The 22376-nt window shown below is 36.9% G+C and overlaps 1 protein-coding gene across 2 annotated transcripts in view; it reads left to right on the top strand.

The window, feature by feature from the left end:
* The first annotated feature begins 2474 nt into the window (after nt 1-2474).
* The window catches only part of LOC127442620 (serine/threonine-protein kinase N2-like), a 33995-nt gene continuing 14093 nt past the window's right edge, over nt 2475-22376 (top strand). The window contains exons 1-3 of one of the 2 annotated variants that reach the window (XM_051700789.1): nt 2475-2789; nt 7943-8234; nt 17375-17529. In XM_051700789.1, coding sequence (XP_051556749.1) covers nt 2769-2789; nt 7943-8234; nt 17375-17529 — 468 coding nt within the window. In that variant the 5' untranslated portion in view covers nt 2475-2768. Of the gene's footprint in view, nt 2790-7942; nt 8235-11518; nt 11728-17374; nt 17530-22376 lie in introns of those variants that run through there. The other variant, XM_051700790.1, reaches the window with a different exon arrangement.

The following is a 22376-nucleotide window of genomic DNA, read 5'->3' as shown; positions in this document are numbered from 1 at the left end:
TATCTGTAGTGGAATACAGTTACTTATATTTTGTATTTTAAATACGTAATCCTGTTACATGTATTCCGTTACTCGCCAACCTTGATAGCACACTAGTTATATGCAGGAATGACCCATTAAATGTTTAAGGATTTGAAACAATAATAATTTTACTCACACGAAACAACATTTATTTTGTAAATAATAAATATACTACAAGTTAATCACTAAAACCTACATGTGTCATGCTAAACTACATTTAAGCACCTTCCCACCACCTTCTCCTAATCGTTAAATTTTTGGATATTCTTGTGACACAGCCAGGTTAAGGATGCTATTTGTCTACCTTCTGTCTATGCTTCTGCCATCTTACTTACATTTGTCTCTTAAATATCAGTTAATATTTTTGACTTTTTGCTATTTATTTATTTCTAAAAAGGCTTTATCTTTTAAATAATGTTATTCCTCCCATGGAATAAATCTCAATAGATTGAGTAGTACTGCAATCTAATATATATATATATATATATATATATATATATATAATGTGTCCTGCTCTAATATTATAAATCACATTACAATAAATTGTGTTACTTCTACAGAATAAATCCCTATAGTTTAAGGCCTTTTGTAATGGCTAGTGCAAGTCCAATAGAATAAGTCCCAATACAATTTAAAATGGGGTCATGCACCTACAGTATATCTGCTCAATGAAGAATATCTTTTATTTCAAGGATATTAAAAATGATGGTCAGCTGTACTTAAAAATTCAAGTTTATTGAACTTCTTCAAAAGCCCCCCCCCACACACACACACACTAAACAGCAACAAAACACACAACAGTACTTTCCCTAACACCTGTTTGTCAATATACACTGCAAAATATTCCTCATCCATGAGATTGTGTAATGTCTATAGTTTGATTTTGAGGTTATTTGATCTAATATTTAATCATTTTCAAAATGTTACAAATTTATGAAGCTAATGAGAATCACATTAATTAAAAGACAAAATACTTATTTGTAATTTTAAGTTTTGAACAATGTGATTAAATCAAAATAGTTGTGTACAATAAGTACTGTTAAAAAGCTAAAAAGCCCCCCTGTTCCAAAACACATTGTTTTTCTTAGTGGGGCAATGAGTTTGAAATGAACAGAAAATGGCGTATGGTTAACTGCAGCCTGTGCCAGCCAGATATCACTTCAGTCTACTAAGATGAACTTCACAGAGGATTAACTGATTCCAGCACCAACTGTAAGACATGGGATACTTCACTGAAACTTGGATTTAAGATGGACTCCACCGGAAATTAATCTGCCACAAGCTTACAGTCGAACTGCAGTGCACCTTACTGACCTCTGCCTGCATCACCTTGGTCAAAGGATGGACTACACTCTTAAAATGGAATACGTAGATAAGAAATTAATTGCAGCCTTTATCATCAAAATAACAATAGACAATGCATCTGTTTGCACTTCCGCAGTTAATTAAGAATGTAAATTCTAAGACTTTAGTCATTAATCTTACAGTTAATACAAAACCTTTTTGTTTAAACATTGGCCCATAATGGAGTTTTGTGTTGCTTGCCACAGATGCCTTAAGCTTGCTCACTGGGGGTCTAAATATAAATATAAATATTTTCTATTATTTATTTTAAGGCACAATTTACAATCATGTCTTTTTTTATAAAACCGCACTATTATGACTTGATTATGTTGAAGCATAATTTTCTGTAAAGCTGCTTTGAAATTATGCTGTGAAATGCGCTATACAAATAAAAATGACTTGACTTAATCCTTTTCTGAAGTGGTTATTTTGAATAAGCATTGTCTTAATTTGTTTCTTAAAAAAAAAGCATCTTACTGTCCAAAAAGCAAAAACTTGAAAAACATTGCCCTATAACTTTTGTCCCTTTATTTACACAATATCACTATAACCCCACTGGGGGCCTTTTCCGAAGTGTGGGGTAAAAGGCTCCCTCACAGCCTTTTATTTATTTTTATGATTATATTAAAAACAACCTTCCATTATTATTTCTTTTCACACAAATTATGTTGCTCCATCCAATATTCAATACAAATAAATATTTTATCTTTTCAATCTTGATACACTTTGTGACCAGAAAAAAAGAAGCAAAATTTCCTTAAAGGTGTGCCTTTAGGCCCGTTGTACCCTTCTTGTAAAAATCATTAATATTTTTGAGTTGGCTGAACTTGTATTTAGTTAATGGAACTTACAATACAATTTAAATTAAGTTGCTACAACTAATTTGCCTGAAGTTGAGTAAACTCAAAAACGCTTAGCAGCTGGTTGCTTTACCTTTTTAAGTTTACTGAACTTTTAATTTTTTACAGTGTATTGAAAAAATCACAATGAAATTAATTGCATTGATTCTACAGAATAAAGAATCAGATTGTGTGTTTGTGAAACCGTTATTGATCACATGATCGTGGGTGGACTGGCCGTGGCTGAGCTGAACTGCGGGAACAGAAACTTGCACTTGGGGCGTTCTGCCACCCGCCTCCCCTTTCAATATTAGCAGCACAGTTCTGTGTTCGTCCCAGGATCTCCGCAATGCGCTGTGTTCTACAACTACATTCATAACAAATCAACAGCTCAGTCAACCATGGGACCCCCTGCGTCCCCCGGACATCTTACGGATCATACCCCAAATATAGCGCTTTTCGCTTGAGACGGAAACCCAACAGGCTTGTTTTTTTTTTTTTTTTTTGGGAGTGACTTACCTCCCCTTCCCCAGTGAGTTTGATTCAAAAGAGTTCACAACCAAAATGGCCGCCGATCCCATGCAGGTAGGAAAAGTTTTGCATTTCATGAGTTATGTATGTAAAGTGCACGTCAGATTGTTTAAGGGTGCACTGCGAACTTTTTGATAGAAAAACATGATGTGCTCCCTAAGCGCAGCGCTCTCTCTCTCTCTCTCTCTCTCTCTCTCTCTCTCTCTCTCTCTCTCTCTCTCTCTCTTTCAAACCACTATTCTTTTTTGGGAAGAGCTGCACCCAAAGAGCTCTTGACACGGGACAACAGGGAATACGGCCCGAAAAATACTTATGACAGGAGTTTTGAGGAAGTTTTGTTCCGCTGTGAAGTCATAGCAGTGTCTCCAGATGAAAATGGTCTGATTTATGCGATGTTGCTCAAAGGAAAACATGGTGGATTGAAATTGTACACACTGGGGTGATTCTCATGAAACCTGTCAAGAAAATGTTCTTGTCATATTGAACCTCAAATCAATAGGCTACATAAAATATGAAATTATAATGCATAAATAAAATGAAGCCTACATTTAGGACCATTAGTATTATTAATATGCAAAATATTTTCATATTTGTTTCTTATGGTTTTGGAGTAAAATAGGACCAGGACATTTTCTTGACAGGTTTCGTGAGAATTACCCACTGGCTGTGTCTCAACCTAGTGAGCTGCCTGCCTAGATAGCATATTTGGACATCATTTTAAGACATAATCTAAACAGATTTACCCATAGCTAATGCACAGTGGTAAAGTAACCGTATTGGTTTCTACATGTTTTTATAATGTGTTTTCCTACAAAAAGTTATTCTGTTTCTGTGTTCAGAATCCTGCTTCTTTTGAACGTTTTGAAACTGTCCATAAAGTTAAACAAGAGGTGTTTACAGTGTACACTTTTCCTTTGAATATCCAGACTGGTTTATTTTGTTAGTTAACAATATTAAATTCTTTCAGGTTTAGAAACTGTTTATTTGCCTTTGAGACATTTCAGAATAGTGAAATGTACAATCCGAGTGTTAGTTATAATGAAAGTCAGGCTATCGATTATAGAGTCATCTTAAACATGGCAAATGGAAGACATCTCATGAACGTCAGTGAGCTGTCAGTTCATATTACCATTAGAGACTGCTAGTTATTTACCTTCATTCTTGCTAGAATGATTATTAGTTCTACTCCATTTAATTTCACTTTTTATGTTGTTCAGGAACAGGCATAATCACAAGATTTCTGTATTCTGAGCTTTTATGAATTCAGTATCCTGGAATGCTGCATCACTTGATGGCAGATGTCATTTTGCCAGTGTGTTCAGATAACAACTGGGATTCTGGAGAGTTTTTCTCACTTATCGTAAACTGGAAATGACACTGTTATTACTGAAACGTGTTTTGTCAGCATTCTTCCCTTTCCAGACCTGATAAGTCCAAGAGTTTTATGAAAAGTACGCCAAAACAATTTAGTTTTATGTGGTGAATGAGAGGTTTTAAAATGTTGGTGTTGGTAAAAATGATTAAAAAATGGTGTTTGTCTGAACATCCAGAGCAGGAATATTTAAAGGCATAGTTATCCCAAAAATGAAAATTCTCTCATCATGTACTCACCCTTGTGCCATCCCAGATGTGTATGACTTTCTTTCTTCTTCTTCTTCTCCAAAAATCTCATAAAGACAGCATAAAAGTAATCCATAAGACTGCAGTGGTTAAATCTATGTCTTCTGAAGCGATATGATAAGTGTGGGTGAGAAGTAGATCAATATTTGAGTCCTTTGTTTTGCTATAAATCTCCACTTTCACATTCACATTCACATTCTTCTTTTGTTTTTGGTGATTCACATTATTCATTCATATCTCCACCTACTGAGCATGGAGGAGAATTGTTAGTAAAAAAGGACTTAAATATTGATCTGTTTCTCACCCACACCTATCATATCACTTCTGAAGATATGGATTAAACCACTGGAGTCTTATGGATAACTTTTATGCTGCCTTTATATGCTTTTTCAACCTTCAAAGTTCTGGCCACCATTCACTAGCATTATATAGACCTACAGAGCTGAGACATTCTTCTAAAAAATCTTTTAGAAGATTAGTGTTCAGCAGAAGAAAGAAAGTCATACACATCTGTTATGGTATGAGGGAAAGTAAATGATGAGAGAATTTTCCATTTTGGGTGAACTGTCCCTTTAATTATTAAAATCCATTGTTATTAGAATCATTTTTGTCCTGCAGATTGTGCTTTTTAATATTATGTGTCATTTTGTGACCTGAAATTGTGTTTGTTTTCCTGAGCATAGCACAGTGTGCAGTACAAGTGAGGAAGAGATAAGGTGCCACTGGCTTTTTCCTACTGATAGTACTCAAAATGTAGGACAGAAGTTGCTTTAGCATGACCTTCAGTTGACTCATGAGTCATAGTTGTCCACTCAGGCAGTCAAAACATTTACATCAGTGAATTTATTTAGCTTATCAGCAGACAGTGGGATTTCAAGTGGGTCACAGTTTCAGAAGATCCCCCCATTTCCGCTTTTTGTGATAAGAGCAGATCTAAAGCGATTAAGGCTAGATTATTTCTAACTGGAAAACATAATCAACAGGAGAATTTAGGAGAATTATACAGTGGCCGCAAAAAGTATTTGAACACTTAAGTCACACTTAAAAATGCACGATTGATTTTAGATGCATTAGATAACAAAAATGTCAAACCAAATAGCAATTATTAAAAAGAAAGCTCTTTTTTTTTTTTTTTAAACAATTTATTTATTTATTTATTTTGTTAGGTTTTAAACAAATGAAAAGATATAATGCTCAAAATGAAGATGGAAGTATTTCTGGTTTTCATAGTTAAATGGGACCAGCTGTTTAGAAGTAATTACAAATATGAAAAAAAGCTAAGTTAGTTTTGAAGTTATTGTCTAGCATCGTGCTGCCAGATGCAAGATGGATTGATATTTTGTTATCCATACAATTAACTTGATACCATTTTAAGTGATGCTAAAGTGTCCAAAAGTGTCTTTTTAGGGCCACTTTATTTTGAATGTATAAATGTCTTATTGATGGACCTCACCTTAACATTCTCCTAGACCTGAGTAAGCGCATTCTGCTTTTAGCTCAATAGACCTGCTTTATTTATTGCTACACTTTCCCCCTGGAGGAAGATTAGATGACCCGTGTTAGTTGTCTTACATGTTGTCCATGAGCTCATGAAGAGCTGGGCTAAGCAGGATTTGGCTCCCCCACTCAGACCAGTTATACTCCCTGCTGATGTCAGTGATACTGTGTGTGTTTATGTGTATGTGTACCTGTTTGTGTGCACATGCATTAGACTAGTGCATGACTATCAGGTAAGTGTGCAGGGTGCACTAGTAGATGAACGCAATACAATGACTCATGTCACTGGAGGTGATAATTCTGCTTTGGAGGGAATTTCCTTCAGGTGCTGACTATGAATGTTTTATTTATTTATTTGTTTTTTAAAGCAAAGCAAATATAGTATAAAGAGTCACTCTTTGACTTTTCTCAACTAATATTATGCATAAAGTGATAGGATATATATATATATATATATATATATATATATATACAGTATATACACTGCGTGCCCAATTATTAGGCAAGTGAGTATTCTGACCTTATCATTATTTCCATGCACTTTTTCCAACTCCAAACCATATACATTTGAATGCTTATTGGATTCAATCATTTTCAGGTGGTATGTATTTGTGTAATGAGGGAGGGTGTGGCGAAAGTGACTAACACCTTGCATAATTATTAGGCAGCTTCATTACCTCAGGTAAAATGGGCCAAAAAAAGAGATTTAACTGACACTGAACAGTCAAATATTGTAAAATGCCTTTCAGACGGATGCAACACTCTTGAAATAGCTAAACTATTGAGGCATGACCACGGACAATCAAACGTTTTGTTGTGAATAGTCAACTGGGGCGCAAAAAACGCATGGAGAAGAAAAGGTGCAAATTAACTACAGAAGACTTGAGAAGAATTAAACGTGAAGCTACCAGGAACCCATTATCCTCCAATGCTACCATATTCTAGAGCTGCAACCTACCTGGAGTGTCCAGAAGTACAAGGTGCCAAGTGCTCAGAGACATGGCCAAGGTCAAGAAGGATGAAACACGACCACCACTGAATATATTCACAAGTTGAAGCGTCAAGATTGGGCAAAGAAATACCTGAAGACAGCTTTTTCAAAGGTTTTATGGACAGATGAAATGAGAGTGAATCTTGATGGACCAGATGGATGGGCCCATGGCTGGATCACTAATGGACACAGGGCACAACTTCGAGTCAGGTGCCAGCAAGGTGGATGAGGGGTACTGGTATGGGCTGCTATCATTAAAGATGAAGTAGTTGGACCTTTCTGAGTTGAAGATGGACTGAAACTCAACTCTCAAACCTACTCCCAGTTTCTGGAAAGTACTTTCTTCAAGCAGTGGTACAGGAAGAAGCCCTCAGCATTCAAGAAGGCCATGATCTTTATGCAGGACAATGTTCCATCACGTGCATCCAAGTACTCCACTGCTTGGCTAGCCAGCAAGGGCCTCAAAGATCCCCAAATAATGACTTGGCCCCTTCCTCACCTGACTTAAATCCTACTGAGAACTTGTGGGCCCTTCTCAAATGTGAGATTTACAGTGAGGGAAGACAATACACCTCTTTGAACAGCATTTGGGAGGCTGTGGTTGCTGCTTCAGCGAAAGTTGATCGTGAACAGATCAAGAAACTGACAGACTCCATGGATGGAAGGCTCATGGCAGTTATTGAAAAGAAGGGTGGCTATATTGGTCACTGAATATTTTTGAAAGGCCAAAAATGTTATTTAATTGTCATTTTGTGTTACTTATTTGTTGCACCTACTCTAAAAATTGAGAACAAACAACTGAGTTGGGAGAAATTCTTTTTGTAATTTAGTTGCCTAATAATTGTGCACACTAATAGTTGCCTAATAATTGTGCACTCTTATATATTCCCCTGAGAAAGACAAAACTCACTTTTTCTTTGTTAAACATTCAGGTTTGAGGTTCAATAACATTTTGGATTGACTGAGAGCATTGTGTTTGTTCAACAGTAAAATTAATCCTGAGGAATACAATTTGCCTAATAATTGGGCATGCAGTGTATAGACAGCCAAATATGTTGCATTGTATAAAACATTGTAATACACAGTTTATTTTGTACAGGCTCACATGGTTTCGGAGCGGCTGGGCCTGGGGCACAACCTTGACCTGTCTGATACCATGGTGCAACAGAAGCTAGATGAAATCAAGGAGCAGATCAAGAGGGAGATCCGCAAAGAGCTGAAGATCAAAGAGGGGGTGGAGAACCTTAGAAAGGTCACCACTGAAAAAAAGAGACTGGCATATGTTGATAATATGCTCAAAAAGTCCAACAAGAAGTTAGAGGAGCTGCATCAAGAGCTGCAGGAACTCAATGCCCATATTGTGGTGAAGGATCCAGAAGATCTCCTCTTAGGTATGAAAAAAGCTTCTTTCAATAAATTGTTAATTCAACCTTGCAGATTTTATATAATTTTTATCTTTTCAGCCCTCTACATTGCGAGTAAATCACTGGCAAATGCGACCAAATTTCACGCTATGCAACTAAAATATGTCTGTTATGAGCCACTGGCTAGTAAATGTTCAGATTTTACTCGCCAGTGATTGAGTTGTGTATTGGTGTAGAGCTTAAGCACAGCGATCCTTTTACTGGATAAAAAGTTGTCGTTTATGAAGCTAGATTCAGCCTCGTCTTTTAATGCGTGCTGTGTCTCGTGAGTGCGCACTCTGAAGGAAATTGAGCTTATTTGGCTGCAGTGGGTCCTGAGGTGTCGTGATCGTGCTGCCACCATTGCTTTAGTTGAGCTGTGATATGCCATAGTTACATTTACATTGCATTTAAGGACGTCAACTCTGATTTTGCTTAAACGTTTCCACTTACTGTTTTCACAACATTCTCCATTGCACAGCATGGCAACAGACCAGTCTGTTAGAAGGTAAAATTGTTGCAAAACTCGAGGGCTTATAGATTTGAATTAGAGAACTTGTACAATAAATATTTGTACATGTAAGTCAATACACATTATGCAAGTAAAAGTTTCCATTTGGCTCATTCCATGTATTTTGTGTCGATACGATATCAACACACTCCATTTTCATTTCATGTCTCTTGTAATATCCTGTCTGTTATTTACAGCCAGTTGGTGATCAAAAAGTAAAAAATAAACATTCATTCTTATCATACATTGCTTGAATGAGGGAAAAACCACCATGCAACTTCTCTCTCATTAATGTGCGCTGTGCTAAATCGACCATAAACATTTGCTTGTGGAGCTGCCAGGTCTCTTAAAGAGACAGTACCATTTTAATGCTTGTTATACATATCAATGTAAGCTCAAGTGAATCGTTCAAGTGTATATAAACAAACATGTAACAAAATGTAATAGTGTAGTAAGTGTAATGTGTAAATATAAATATTTAAAGGGTCAATCATACATAATGAAATAATTTAACTTCAACAAACATTGTAAATATGGTAATTTTGATAAAGTAGCACTTCAGTTGTTATTTTTTATTACAACTATTAAATTATTATTATTTGTGGAATTCTGTTCTTATTATTGGGTTCTAACCTTGTGAATTTTTTGCTAAAAATGTGTATGACATTTTTAAACGACAGCTTGTATCATTACTGTATCATTACTATAAATACTTTATAGTATAGTATACACATTTTTTTTATTCCTTATCCAACTTGTCATTAGAGAGTTGCTTTTGACAAAAATGTCCTTGAAATTTAGTCAACATGTTTGTCATGTCATATTTACTTATTTTAGTCAATTTTACTTTGTCTAAAATGGCATATAATTTTAGTCTGTGAAAATAACGGATTTTAGTTGACAATAATGTGCAAAAATGACAAAAATGTATCCTATTCAACCCTTACCTATTCAAACATTTATGAAATGTATAAACATTTAATTATTTAAGCATGTATTAAACGTATTTAAGATTTATCAACATAAACGACATGAGAAAACTGCATGTAGGCTAACAGGTATAACATATCATAAAACCAGTGGTGATTTCTCAAGGCCAGCAAAGCCTTCTCTGCTGGCATAACATGCCAAATAAATAAATATTTTTTCACCCTTTGATTCTCATTGACCTTTGTATTTTCAATTGCTTTCCACTCCTAATCCATCTACAAATGAACAGAAATAAACAAAAATGTTATCCAATCAGAATTTATTCCTCGATGCTTAGAAGCAAAGCATGACAACTGTTTCACAAATCACATGCCCGAAGCCAAAGCAGCGCGTGAGTCTGTGCTCCACCCCGTCAGGCCTTTAGAATTTCCACAGAATCCCTCAACACAGCAGTGAAAAGGCACCTAAAGTCAGATTTGTCAGATTCATCAGCCAGTCAGATTGATATATTTGTTCTTGTGTAATTTCACAAAAAAGAAAGATGACTGAAACAGGCAAATTGCTGGCAATGCAGACAGAGTGTTTGTCTTGTACTGTGTGAACTTTAAAAATACATGTATCTTTTAAAACCAAAAGTTACACAAATTTGGGCCTTTATTCAGAAAATTATTGCATTCAGCGCCTTTACTATATTAAAGGACCAAAGATGACCATTATATTTGTGACCTCAACACCCATGACCCCCCACCCCCAAAATGGTTTGGTCCCCCCCAAAGTTCAAGACATGGTTACAGTCTTGGATCCAGATTGTTCATTAGTTTTTTTGTGTTTTTTTTTTTTACAATTTTCAACAGCCAAAGTTGTGTAGTTTTGTGTATCTGTATACAAGCAAAATGTTCATAATTGTTTGAATAAGAAAAAAAACAGGCTACTAATACTGAGAAAAAGAACTGATAAAAAATCTGAATATTTATGTTGCCACTTTTATCAACAAAAACAATAAAAACAACAACAACAATAATAATAATAGCAGTACAAACACTTTATCATAACATCGAGAGTGGTGGCCCTTGGCTTTGTGTTGCTGACAGAATTTGGCCTTGGTGAAAACTAATTGGGGAACCCTGCGGTACTTGCATGACTGAAGGCGTTACCAATATGGCCGCCGAGTAAACTGACATGCCTCTAAGGATCTTTGGCTACAATGAGGTCTGATGTACAACTTCTTATGGACTAGTGAATTCTTTCTGCCAGATGCTTGGGAAAATCTGTAAGCATATTGCCCTTATAGTCGCATCCTTAAACAGGACCAAATTAAGACTGGCATGGAAAACTTGAGAGAGGTCTTTTGTTTAGTGATGCAATGGTAGAGGAATGTTGCCACACGTCACACCTCTTTGTCGACCTCCTTTGTCTGTGTCTGTCTCTGCTGAGCAGAAATCAGCAGATCTGCTTCCAGACAACAGCCCTACAGTGCGAGTCCCTCACTGATGATGTCATAGTGCTCTTTTGTGGCTCAGCACTTGTCAGGACTCCAGAAAATGAAGTGGGTGAGGCTGTAGTTACCCGGGTGAAACCCTCTGCTTTGGACAGGCCCTGCCTGTATGTTCATCTTATATGTCTGAGTTACTGTATTTATAATGTGGTGGTTTCCCATAACATTTACTTCTAGGGAAGAATGTTACTTATATTACACAGAAATTGAGCAACCAGCATGTCATTTATTTATATCATATTATGTTACTCTTACTGTAATGTTTGAATTACTTCACAGCTTCTACTGATTTTGTCATACATTTACATTTATTCATTTGGCAGACGTTTTTATCCAAAGCGACTTACAAAAGAGGAATAATACATCATAAGCGATTCATCTTCAGGAGACAGTAGTAGGAAAAGTGCTGCATTACAAAGTTTTACTAGCATGAGAATAGTAGTATCCAAGACAGATTATAGTGCATCAAGTATATATATATATTGTATCAGAGTTTGTATTTTCAGGGCAAATGGAGGAGTCAGGAGGCTGCTGAAATGGTCAACGTGAGTATTTTTATTACTCCTTTAGCATCAGAAGGAACATAAACAAAAAGGGCTCTTTGTGGCCAAATAAACACACATCACGTCAGTGAGAGTTAATTTCAATATTAGTAGTCACACACACAGCCGACTCTCTCTCTGCTTTCCCTTTCTGCTGACTGATGCGTCTGTCGGCCTTTTCAGGTCTCCCTCCACCATCACTATATTGACAGACAGGTTTTAATGACAGTGACAGCCCAGGTGACGAGCCTTACAGCTCTCCCTCTCCCGCAGACAGATACACAACCAAGCCCCAATCCCCACATACCCTCACTGCCCAACTCAGGCCAGGGCAACAATACAGTACACTCCTTCTCGATGCTACTGTACTTTGTCTCCCTCAAGGAGAGCTTGCGACTTATGAACAGTACCGGCCGTTCCTCCCCCCCACCTCCTGCGAAAGCACCGCCCCCAACCCCCTGAAGGATGCATCCGTCTGCAAAGTAAAGGGGAGAGAGAAATTAGGAGCATGTAAAAGCGGCCCCCCACAAAGCGCGGACTTTACTTTTAGGAAAGTCTGTTTGCACGACTCTGTCCACTGGACTGGATCGGGGCCCCCTTTCTAGTAAGATCAGTCAATGGGCTGGTGACATCAGAGGAACTAGGCACAAACCATCGGTAGTAGCCTGCCAGCCCCAGAAACTGTCTTACCTCCTTTATGGTCTTGGGCCTCGGGCAGGCCGCGATTGCTGCAGTTTTGTTAACCTGGGGTCGCACCTGTCCGTGACCCAAGTAGATCCCCAGATACTGAACTACCACCCACCCAATTGCGCACTTCTTCGGGTTGGCCGTGAGTCCCGCCCAATGCAGCAACCTCAGGACAGCCCTCAGATGTTGCATATGCCGCCGCCAGTCATTACTATAAATAATAATATCATCTAATTACGTGGCGGCATTTGCTGTATGTGGTCTGAGAATTTTGTCCATGAGATGCTGAAACATGGCAGGGGCCCCGAACAAACCGAACGGAAGAGTCACAGATTGGTGTGGAAAAAGCCGTTTTTTCTCGGGAGATTGTAGATAAAGGGATCTGCCGATAACCCTTTGTTAAGTCCAGTGTCAAGTAAAATTGAGCCGCGCCCAACCGACCGAGCAACTCGTCAATCCGAGGCATCAGGTACGCTTCAAATTTGGACACTGCGTTCACTTTGCGATAGTCTACACAGAACCGGACTGTCCCATCGCTCTTAGGTACCAGGACCACCAGGCTGGCCCTGTCTTTGTGTGACTCTTTTATTACGCCTATCTCGAGCATTGCCTCCAATTCTTCCTGAACAACCCTTTTCTTAGGAAGGTGATGGGGTGGCTACGAACCACCACCCCGGGGTGGTCTCGATATGGTGTTCTATGAGGTTCGTGCGACCGGGGAGAGGCGAGAACATGTCCGTGAATTCCACTTGCAACTTGGCCACGTCTTTGAGAGTCAACAAAAATGTTGCGTAGGGGCACTGTTTCCGGATATTGCATTGCATTGTCCACCAGAACTTAGGCCATCACTATAACGAGAGACAGGTGTTAATGATAATGACAGCCCAGGTGACGTGCCTTACCGCTCTCCCTCTCCTGCAGACAGATACACAACCACGCCACCATCCCCATATATATATATATATATATATATATATATATATATATATATATATATATATATATATATATATTCTATTATTATTATTTATGAGTGCATGGATAAGTGCTCATGGAAAAGATGTGTTTTTAGCCGTATTTTGAAGACAGAGAGTGAGTCTGCTTCACGGATGGAGTTGGGAAGGCCATTCCACCAATGAGGTACAGTGAAACCGAAAGTCCGGGAAAGTGTTTTGGTGCCTTTTTGTATTGGTACAACAAGGCACCGCTCATTAGCCGACCGCAGGCTTCTGGTTGGAATGTAGTTCTGCAGAAACGATTTTAGGTACACTGAAGCAGACCCAGTGACTGTTCTGTATGCCAGCATCAGAGCCTTGAATTTGATACGTGCATCAACCGGCAGCCAGTGAAGAGGGACATGGAATGGTGTAACATGCGCTCTCTTTGGTTCATTGAAGACCAGTCATGCTGCTGCATTCTGGATCATTTGCAGGGCCTAATTGCACATGCAGGGAGGCCTGCAAATGAGAGTGTTACAGTAGTTCAGACTAGTTATGACAATTGACTGCACAAGGAGTTGTGTAGCATGTTCAAAGAGGAAGGGTCTTATTTTCCTGATATTGTAGAGTGTAAATCTACATGATCGTGCTGTCTTTTAGATGTGGTCTGTGAAATTGAGTTGGTTATCGATGGTTACCCATAGATTTCTGACCGTTTTGGAAGGCATTATTGTAGTTGTAGTAAGAGAACCCATGTGCTTTAATGATGGGTCCCAGTGAAGTTGTGTATATGGAGAAGAGAAGTAGCCCAAGCACTGAGCCCTGAGGTGCCCCAGTAAGTAACTGATGTGACTTGGACACCTCACCTCTCCAGGCTACCTTAAAGGAACTACCTGAGAGATAGGACTTAAACCAGTCAAGCACTGTTCCTGTGATGTCCAGAGTAGAGAGGGTGGACAGGAGGATCTGATGATTGACTTTATCAAACATTGCAGAGAGGTGCAACTGCCATAGAATAGAAATGCTTTTGTAAAGTTCACATTGTCCTGTGTTGTGACATGCTATACTCTGTCTAAAACTATTTTAAACTGTATTTTGCTAATTCTTTTATAAATATTATGCATGCAGCTTTATGACCTCATATTAGGCTAATTAAATATCTGTACTTTTAAAAATTCCTTTGTCACACCACAGGTTTATTTAAAATGAACTAGTGAAGAAAAAAGAGATAATTAAAAATAAAGAAAAGCTTAAAAGAAATGGTGACCAGTTACATATATATATATGGTACACTTTCCCTTATACATTCATTTTGATGCTGATTAGCAAAATCCATGTTATGTCAACTACCCCATTACATCATTAACTCAATGGACACATCAGTGGCACACGCACTTAGCTCAAGGTCCAGTATTTGTTTTTGTGTCTAGTTGTTTTTATTGTTTATTTTAGTACGTTGCCTTTTAATCTGCTTTTTAGTCTCATTGTAGTAGATTGGTAATACCTGCTGTGTGGGTGCATTATCTCATACCCAGCAGTCTCTACTTATAATAACCACAACAAAGGCATCTGTATTTATGCCTTGTGGAATGATGTGACTCAGTTACTTGTCTCCAGGTGCACAACAAAAGACAAATTCATCCTCATTAACAGTTGCTTCTCACACTAATGTGCTCTGTAAAAATACATGAATTACAGACTCCCTTGCCTCTTCACTGAACAGCCTTAGTTAAGCTATTGAAATTGTAAAGCAGAGAGGCTAAATAGTAATTTTTTTTATACTGCCTATGTTGCCTATTAAGACATTACGTTTAGATCAATGCAGTTTATTTTTAAATATTTTACACTTTTGCTTGGTCTTATGATGATATCACATATTTCAATGATTAAATATAGGCTATAAGAAGTTTAACTTAGAGGTTGAGGGATACTGTATTTTGCAGATAGCGATAACTAAGGTAGGAGAAAAAAGCTGGTAAGCCAATTAACCAGTCGATAGTTTTTAAAATTGCTATTTTGAAAAAAATCTTAATCTTTACTTACTTTCCAAAATGTATAAAATCCCAGAAGCAGATTATAGTGCAACCAACAAATCAAGAAAATAACCAGAATAAAAATATATATATTTTTGGTGCACAACCATACAAGAAAAATCAAAAGTATAACAGCAGATGAGCAACTGAATTAAATTTAATTCAGGATTGTGGATTTTGTGTTCATCATTTTATTAATTTTCCATGTTTTATATGTATAAAACTCTCTCCCTCTATTGCACCTGTTGCCTCAGTGTAACAAATAAATCACTGAGTATAAATCACTTAATAAATACCCCTTAATAAAGAAGGAATTAATTCATAAACCAATCAAAAGCTTTTACTTGGTCACACATCCTGGTGCCCGTTTTAAAGACACTTTCTGACATTGAGCACTATGTGGAGGATGCAGATTTCTGCTTTGGAGAACTAACCCCAGAAAAAAAGCAATTATTTGGCGAGTAAACTTTACTCTTAAAAGTGCTTTCATAATACGTACAATCGAGGGTTGAGTTTCAGTGTTGGTACATATTGATTGACGTTGTTGAAACAGTTGAATTTCTGAAAGCTGATATTCTTGGCCGTTATTAACAAAAGTCAAACAGGTTTATTCATTTTTGTGAAACTGTAGGGGTGGGGGAGTTTTTGTAGCCTGAACATGAAAAGTAATGCAGTGGTTTATTTAAATGATATTAGTTTTCATCCTTTGTCTGTGTCTGTCTCTCAAATTAATGGATTGTCACTGTTATATAATGTGTGCAGATTGCATTTTTTTATTTTTCCCCCTTTAGTTTACCCCCACATTAAGGGTACATAGGCTAAAGAAGAATTTAAATCATTGTTATTACTGTTTACCCATGCATATGTTTATATTATTTATTATATAAACTAGGAAGTAATTTTCTTAATTGAATTTGAGAATTTTTTACAAGCAATTTAATTTAGTTTATTCAGATTCAGTCAATTTCATTGAGCCAACATAATTGTGTTTAAGGTCAGATCAATGTACTATAGTAGTTTTAACTCAACTTTATTAGGTTAGTCAAACTTAGTTTAATAATGTTTAATTTTCTTATGTTGGTCCAACTTAAGTTTTTTTATTAATCATTAGTATATGCCAGGTGAGCAATTGTAAGGATACTGAAGCTGTTGCACTGTCAATTTGATAACAACTGCTTACAGAGCTAAGCAGCACTCAGATCAATGTGAAATTACATCCTCAACCTAAGCAGAAGTGCCATTCTTCACCACAATGGTAAAGTTCAGCCTAACAGACAATCTTTTTAAATACCAAATATATAAAAACATTACACATTAACAAATCTCCTCCTATTCTTATTTCACTCAAAAAATGCATTTGTTCACCCCATCCAGTCCCATTCAAAGAACGTTGAGAAATGGAAATCCTCTGCCCAATTTTGTCAAAGCTACAAAAAGAATTTATGTAGTCCCAACTCAAATGGATTAAATAAACTTACATTTGAAATCAAGTTGTGACAGAATGTTCTAGAATTGTGTTTCTTTTGTTAATTTTAATTAAGTAAACTGAACAACTTGCAAAAATCCTTTTTTTCTTTTTGAGTGTTGGATTAGTGCAGATTCTGCACAACATCACTCTTAATGACTATCAAAGGTCAAACAAACAGTTAGTTACACTGTTGCTATATCCTTCCTGTTATTTGTGGTTAAGCAAAAAATCTGGAAGTTGTTGCCACAGAGAACTGCATAAACGTTTTTGCATAAGAAGATCTTAACTGGTAACCAAGAGGTTGTAGGTTCAAGCCCCTCAAATGATTAGCCATCATCATTGTGCTCTTGAGCATGACACTTAACCTTGGTTACACCAGAAGGGTTGACCTTATCTGCTAAAGCCAAGCGCGCACTACAAGACTCAAGCTTGTCACCTTTGATGTTTTGAGTTGCCGACGAGTATGGTACAATAAGTCCCAGATCGCAGCATGTGCTTTACTTTTCTGCCATTCTTTTTTCCAGAGTGCCCTCCCACGCTGGACAGCCCCACAAGTGAAGCACGAACATGCACTAGCAGCAGCAGACTAGCTGCCCTAAAAAAACAGAATGACATTGAATTAAAAGTGAAGCAGGGGGCCGAGAACATGATCCAGATGTATTCAAATGGCTCAACGAAGGTAATCAACCATTTGGTTTTATTTATTGATGCTTTCTGCTTGATAATTTTTTTTTTACTGGTGATGTAGAATCCAGGATTCTTATGTTTACAGTGCACAGGAGAAGGCTAACTGTAATACAAATGTGCAGGGAAAAAGGGCCTTTTCAAAAACTTATGCCTTCAAAACATGCATAAGTTACCAGACCACAGTTTTTTTTATATTAAGCTATTTAATATCCCCTTTGCTGTGGAGAAAACTGCTTACTGACCGAGCCACATGTAAACAGTGGTAAAAAGTATGCCATAAAAGGGGGCGCTATGTCGCGAAAAAAGTTTACGCTGAAAATGTTCAATTAGTCATGCATATGTGGTATCGGTTGAAAGCTAAGAATCGGAACTTTTCCTAAATAACCATCACTTCTGCCTTTATGTTCAATCAAATAACAAAATAAGGCCCGAATACATCCGTGTCACAAATCAGCGCCTCCTAGAGGTAATGTGGTAGAAATATTAATATGAATATAAAAGTCTTTCAAATAGCACTTAAATAGACAAATCATTTATCAAATGAAAGCTCTCAGGAATGCGACTACAGTTTATTTTTGTTGCTCTAATACCACAGTTCGAAAAGAATCACGAAGTGAAATATGATTTCTTTAAGACATCAAATACAAATGTCTCTTTTATGCACCGATCACTGCTGCTGTAAGTCCCAAATAGCTAAGAACTTTATATCTGCTATTACCTTATGCAGTTTTCTGTGAGCCATTTTTTACTTGTCTATGAGCTTGCATGTGTGAATAATCCAATTAGGGCTGCAACTACCAATTATTTTGATAATTGATTAATCTTCGATTATTTCTACGATTAATCAATTAATCGGATAAGAATGACATTTTATTTCCTGTATTTTATTAAAACATGATTTTTCAAAAAACTTAAATGATAAAGGGCTTAAGGATTTGGTTTGATTTACTGTATACTGAATTCACGATTCTATACTCTCACAAAAGCCTGAATCATGAAAAGATCAGTTTGAATGTATTATTATTATTACTTTCATGACATATGTGAAACAGTTCCTTTACTTGTAAAACTTAACAAAAAATGCTCATCATAAAGATTTGTCATATGCAAAAACATTTGTCATAAAATGATCTGTACTGCATGGAGCGGGACAAAAAAATCAGCCCAGCAGAGAGCAATAGTGACATGAGAATAGAAATATTAATAATTCTGCCCAGCTGAAAAATACATATTTATGTTAGATACATATCCTTGTACACTGTCACTGATTACATACATTTAAGTATTTTAATATTATAGTTTTTAAAATAGTATTTTCACTGATTACATTTCTAAACTATTCTTTAAAAAAATAATAATAATTGTTTATCCAGTAAAATAATGTTTGCCATAGTATAAATTTTCTAGTGAAATAAGACATTACATGTGGAATTATCAGGAGGACTTTCAAATATCAGGACCCGTATTATATTCAGCATTACATACAGTTTAATATAGTACAATCATCTGTAAACTATGAAGGTATTTTTTGAGCAAAACAACTGAGTGCCTGTGACAGTGGAATTTGTAGTTGTAGAGATTAGCCACACATGTTTATCAGTAAATTTGAAGTCACAGAGAAAAATGTTTTAAGAGTTACAAACTTATAGATTTTTTTTTCTCTCCCACAAACACAACACGACAGTTACACCTTCTCAAATTCTTCATTGCAGGTGCACAAATCCTACTCTACGAATCACAAATTAAGAAACTCATACGCTCATATTTTTGCTACAGCTGCTGCTGTGAATATGGTCCAAAACACATTCACACACCCGCAAGTCATGGACAGATTTTGCTCATCCGCAAATCAGTATGTGAATTCATCCAATGAGAGTTGCACACTTGTGGAATATTTTCTCACAAATAAGATTTTTTCTTGGATATTTTTCTAGCACAAACTCGCTTTCAAATGACAAGTTTCGCGCGCTCTCCCTTTTGCACCACATATCTATGTCAAATATGGAGCAAAAGTGATTTGTGCATCTGTAGAGGCAGCGGCGGGCACTGTTCAGAGATCAGAGAATTTTGGCCAATCAGAGAGCTAGTTATACCAATAAAGGTATGTTTTTTTCTTTCTTTTTCTGAAATCACTCACCGTTATACATTTGTTAATATATGCGTTTCTAGTTTGGTTAGCCTTTCTTGTTTCACGAAAGGTAAGCTAACGCTAGACTACCTGCACTGTTAAGTTTGCTATTCAGTCGTCTCATATTAAATGATACCCTCATATTAAATGATTTATTCCTTATATTCTCTTCTGCTTTACCTTCTAGAAAAATGACAGAACAGGGTGGGTCTTCGCAGGTGAGTATTATCAAGTATGCACCTAATGTAAGATTACCCTTATGAGAATTTGCCATGGTTAGAATACCATGGGTACCATGTTTCTTTTTGTTTGTTTTGTTTTGTTTGATTTTGGTGGATAGTAATTTTTATAGGAATACCATAGTAAAGTAAAGGGATGTCAGAGTTTGCACTACAAACAGTATACAATTTGCCCAATAATTATTACTCCCATAGGGAAGCAGTCCCAAAATTGGAAGCTGCAGTGAGTCACAGAGTGGGTTAATTAACATTTTATAAAGCCTAAAGGCGATTTAAAGCATGTTTTTCATCCAACGTCACTGCAAATAGGTGTTCCATATAATATAAAATCAATATTTACATAGTCGAATAGTAAGTTATCTCACTCCCATGTGCCCTGCAGTGTCCCACTAAATCACGTCTGCTGACCTGCAACAGAGGATTAATCACTTGGAAACAGGTGCTTCCAGCCCCCTTAGTTTACTTGGTTAGTTTCGCTCAATTCCTGGATACCTATGGGATCAAGATTATGTTATTTATAGCTTCCAATTTTGGGACTGCTTCCCTATGGGAGTAATAATTATTGGGCAAATTGTCTACTGTAGTGCAAACTCTGACATCCCTTTATTTTACTATGGTATTCCTATAAAAATTACTATCCACCAAAAACAAACTATTAAAAAAAAACAAAAGAAAAAAAACATGGTACCCATGGTTTTCTGACCATGGTAAATTCTCATAAGGGTAATCTTACATTAGGTGCATACTTGATAATACTCACCTGCAAAGACTCACCCTGTTCTGTAATTTTTCTAGAAGGTAAAGCAGAAGAGAATATAAGGAATAAATAATTTAATATGAGACGACTGAATAGCAAATTTAACAGTGCAGGTAGTCTAGCGTTAGCTTACCTTTCGTGAAACAAGAAAGGCTAACCTAACTAAGAAACACTGATTACCAACAGTAGCTGACCAGCGCGCATATTTTAACTATAAACAAATGTATAACGGTGAGTGATTTCAGAAAAAGAAAGAAAAAACATACCTTTATTGGTATAACTAGCTCTTCTGATTGGCCAAAATTCTCTGATCTCTGAACAGTGCCCGCCGCTGCCTCTACAGATGCACAAATCACTTTTGCTCCATATTTTACACAGATATGTGGTGCAAAAGGGAGAGCGTGCGAAACTTGTCATTTGCAAGAGAAAAACAGTGTTTGAGACTCGTAGCAGCAGATTCAATCAGGTGTAGTTATGTACTTATGTTTGTGCTAGAAAAATATCCAAGAAAAAAATGTATTTGTGAGAAAATATTCCACAAGTGTGCAACTCTCATTGGATGAATTCACATACTGATTTGCGGATGAGCAAAATCTGTCCATGACTTGCGGGTGTGTGAATGTGTTTTGGACCATATTCACTGCAGCAGCTGTAGCAAAAATATGAGCGTATGAGTTTCTTAATTTGTCATTCGTAGAATGGATTTGTGCACCTGCAATGAAGAATTTGAGAAGGTGTAACTGTCGTGTTGTGTTTGTGGGAGAGAAAAAAAAAATCTACAAGTTTGCAACTCTTAAAACATTTTTCTCTGTGACTTCAAATTTACTGATAAACATGTGTGGCTAATCTCTACAACTACAAATTCCACTGTCACAGGCACTCAGTTGTTTTGCTCAAAAAATACCTTCATAGTAAACCCTGTGCAAATTCACTCTCGCGCTGAAAAGACTCATCTGTATGACATGCGCTTACGTGAGCAAGAGAAAACACTTTAAAACCCGGCACACCTTGATTGCTGAGACTTTAGTCTGTTATCCATGAAAGCTGCACAATTGATTACAATGAAACTGAAATCGTGGTATGATGTTAATGATTGCTCTCCCTTTTTCCATTGTGATTGGTTTCACTGACGCGGATGCGCGTGCTTGCTTGCTCATAACAGTTTAACAGAGACTCGCTTGTGGTAAGAACAAACAGTTTTGCGAAATACGCTGCTGATTTGAATTCATAACATGTTCACATTATAAAACTTAGAAAATAGCAGTAAAATTTAAGTGATGCCCAGGAGAGAAACAACTCTCACGCACCAAACAGCACAAGCACTCGGTCAACGCACCTGACGCAGCAACCACTCCACATTAATCTGTACGCTTATTATGATCTTCTTTGAAGTGTTTATAAACTGCTCTCGTGCACAGGACAACTTGGGTGGTGATTTTTTCCCACTTCAACTTTGTTTTTCATGAGTTTCATAATGCAACACATTTTTCACTGGCTGTGGAGTGACGTCACGGATGGGGATTCTCCGTGCTTACCGCAAATATCCAACTAATCGATAATGAAATTCGTTGTTGGTTATTTCCATTATCGATAACTATCGATTTTATCGATTAGTTGTTGCAGCCCTAAATCCAGTGTTATATCTTAGATATCCAGAACAAAATATGCGGTCCAGCAGGAAGAGCATGCTAAACAAATCATATCAGAAATACAGT

Source organism: Myxocyprinus asiaticus, chromosome 6 (assembly GCF_019703515.2).
Source record: "Myxocyprinus asiaticus isolate MX2 ecotype Aquarium Trade chromosome 6, UBuf_Myxa_2, whole genome shotgun sequence".
Lineage (NCBI taxonomy): Eukaryota > Metazoa > Chordata > Actinopteri > Cypriniformes > Catostomidae > Myxocyprinus > Myxocyprinus asiaticus.
The sequence above is the reverse complement of the archived record's forward strand: the minus strand, read 5'-3'. Positions and strand labels throughout refer to the sequence as shown.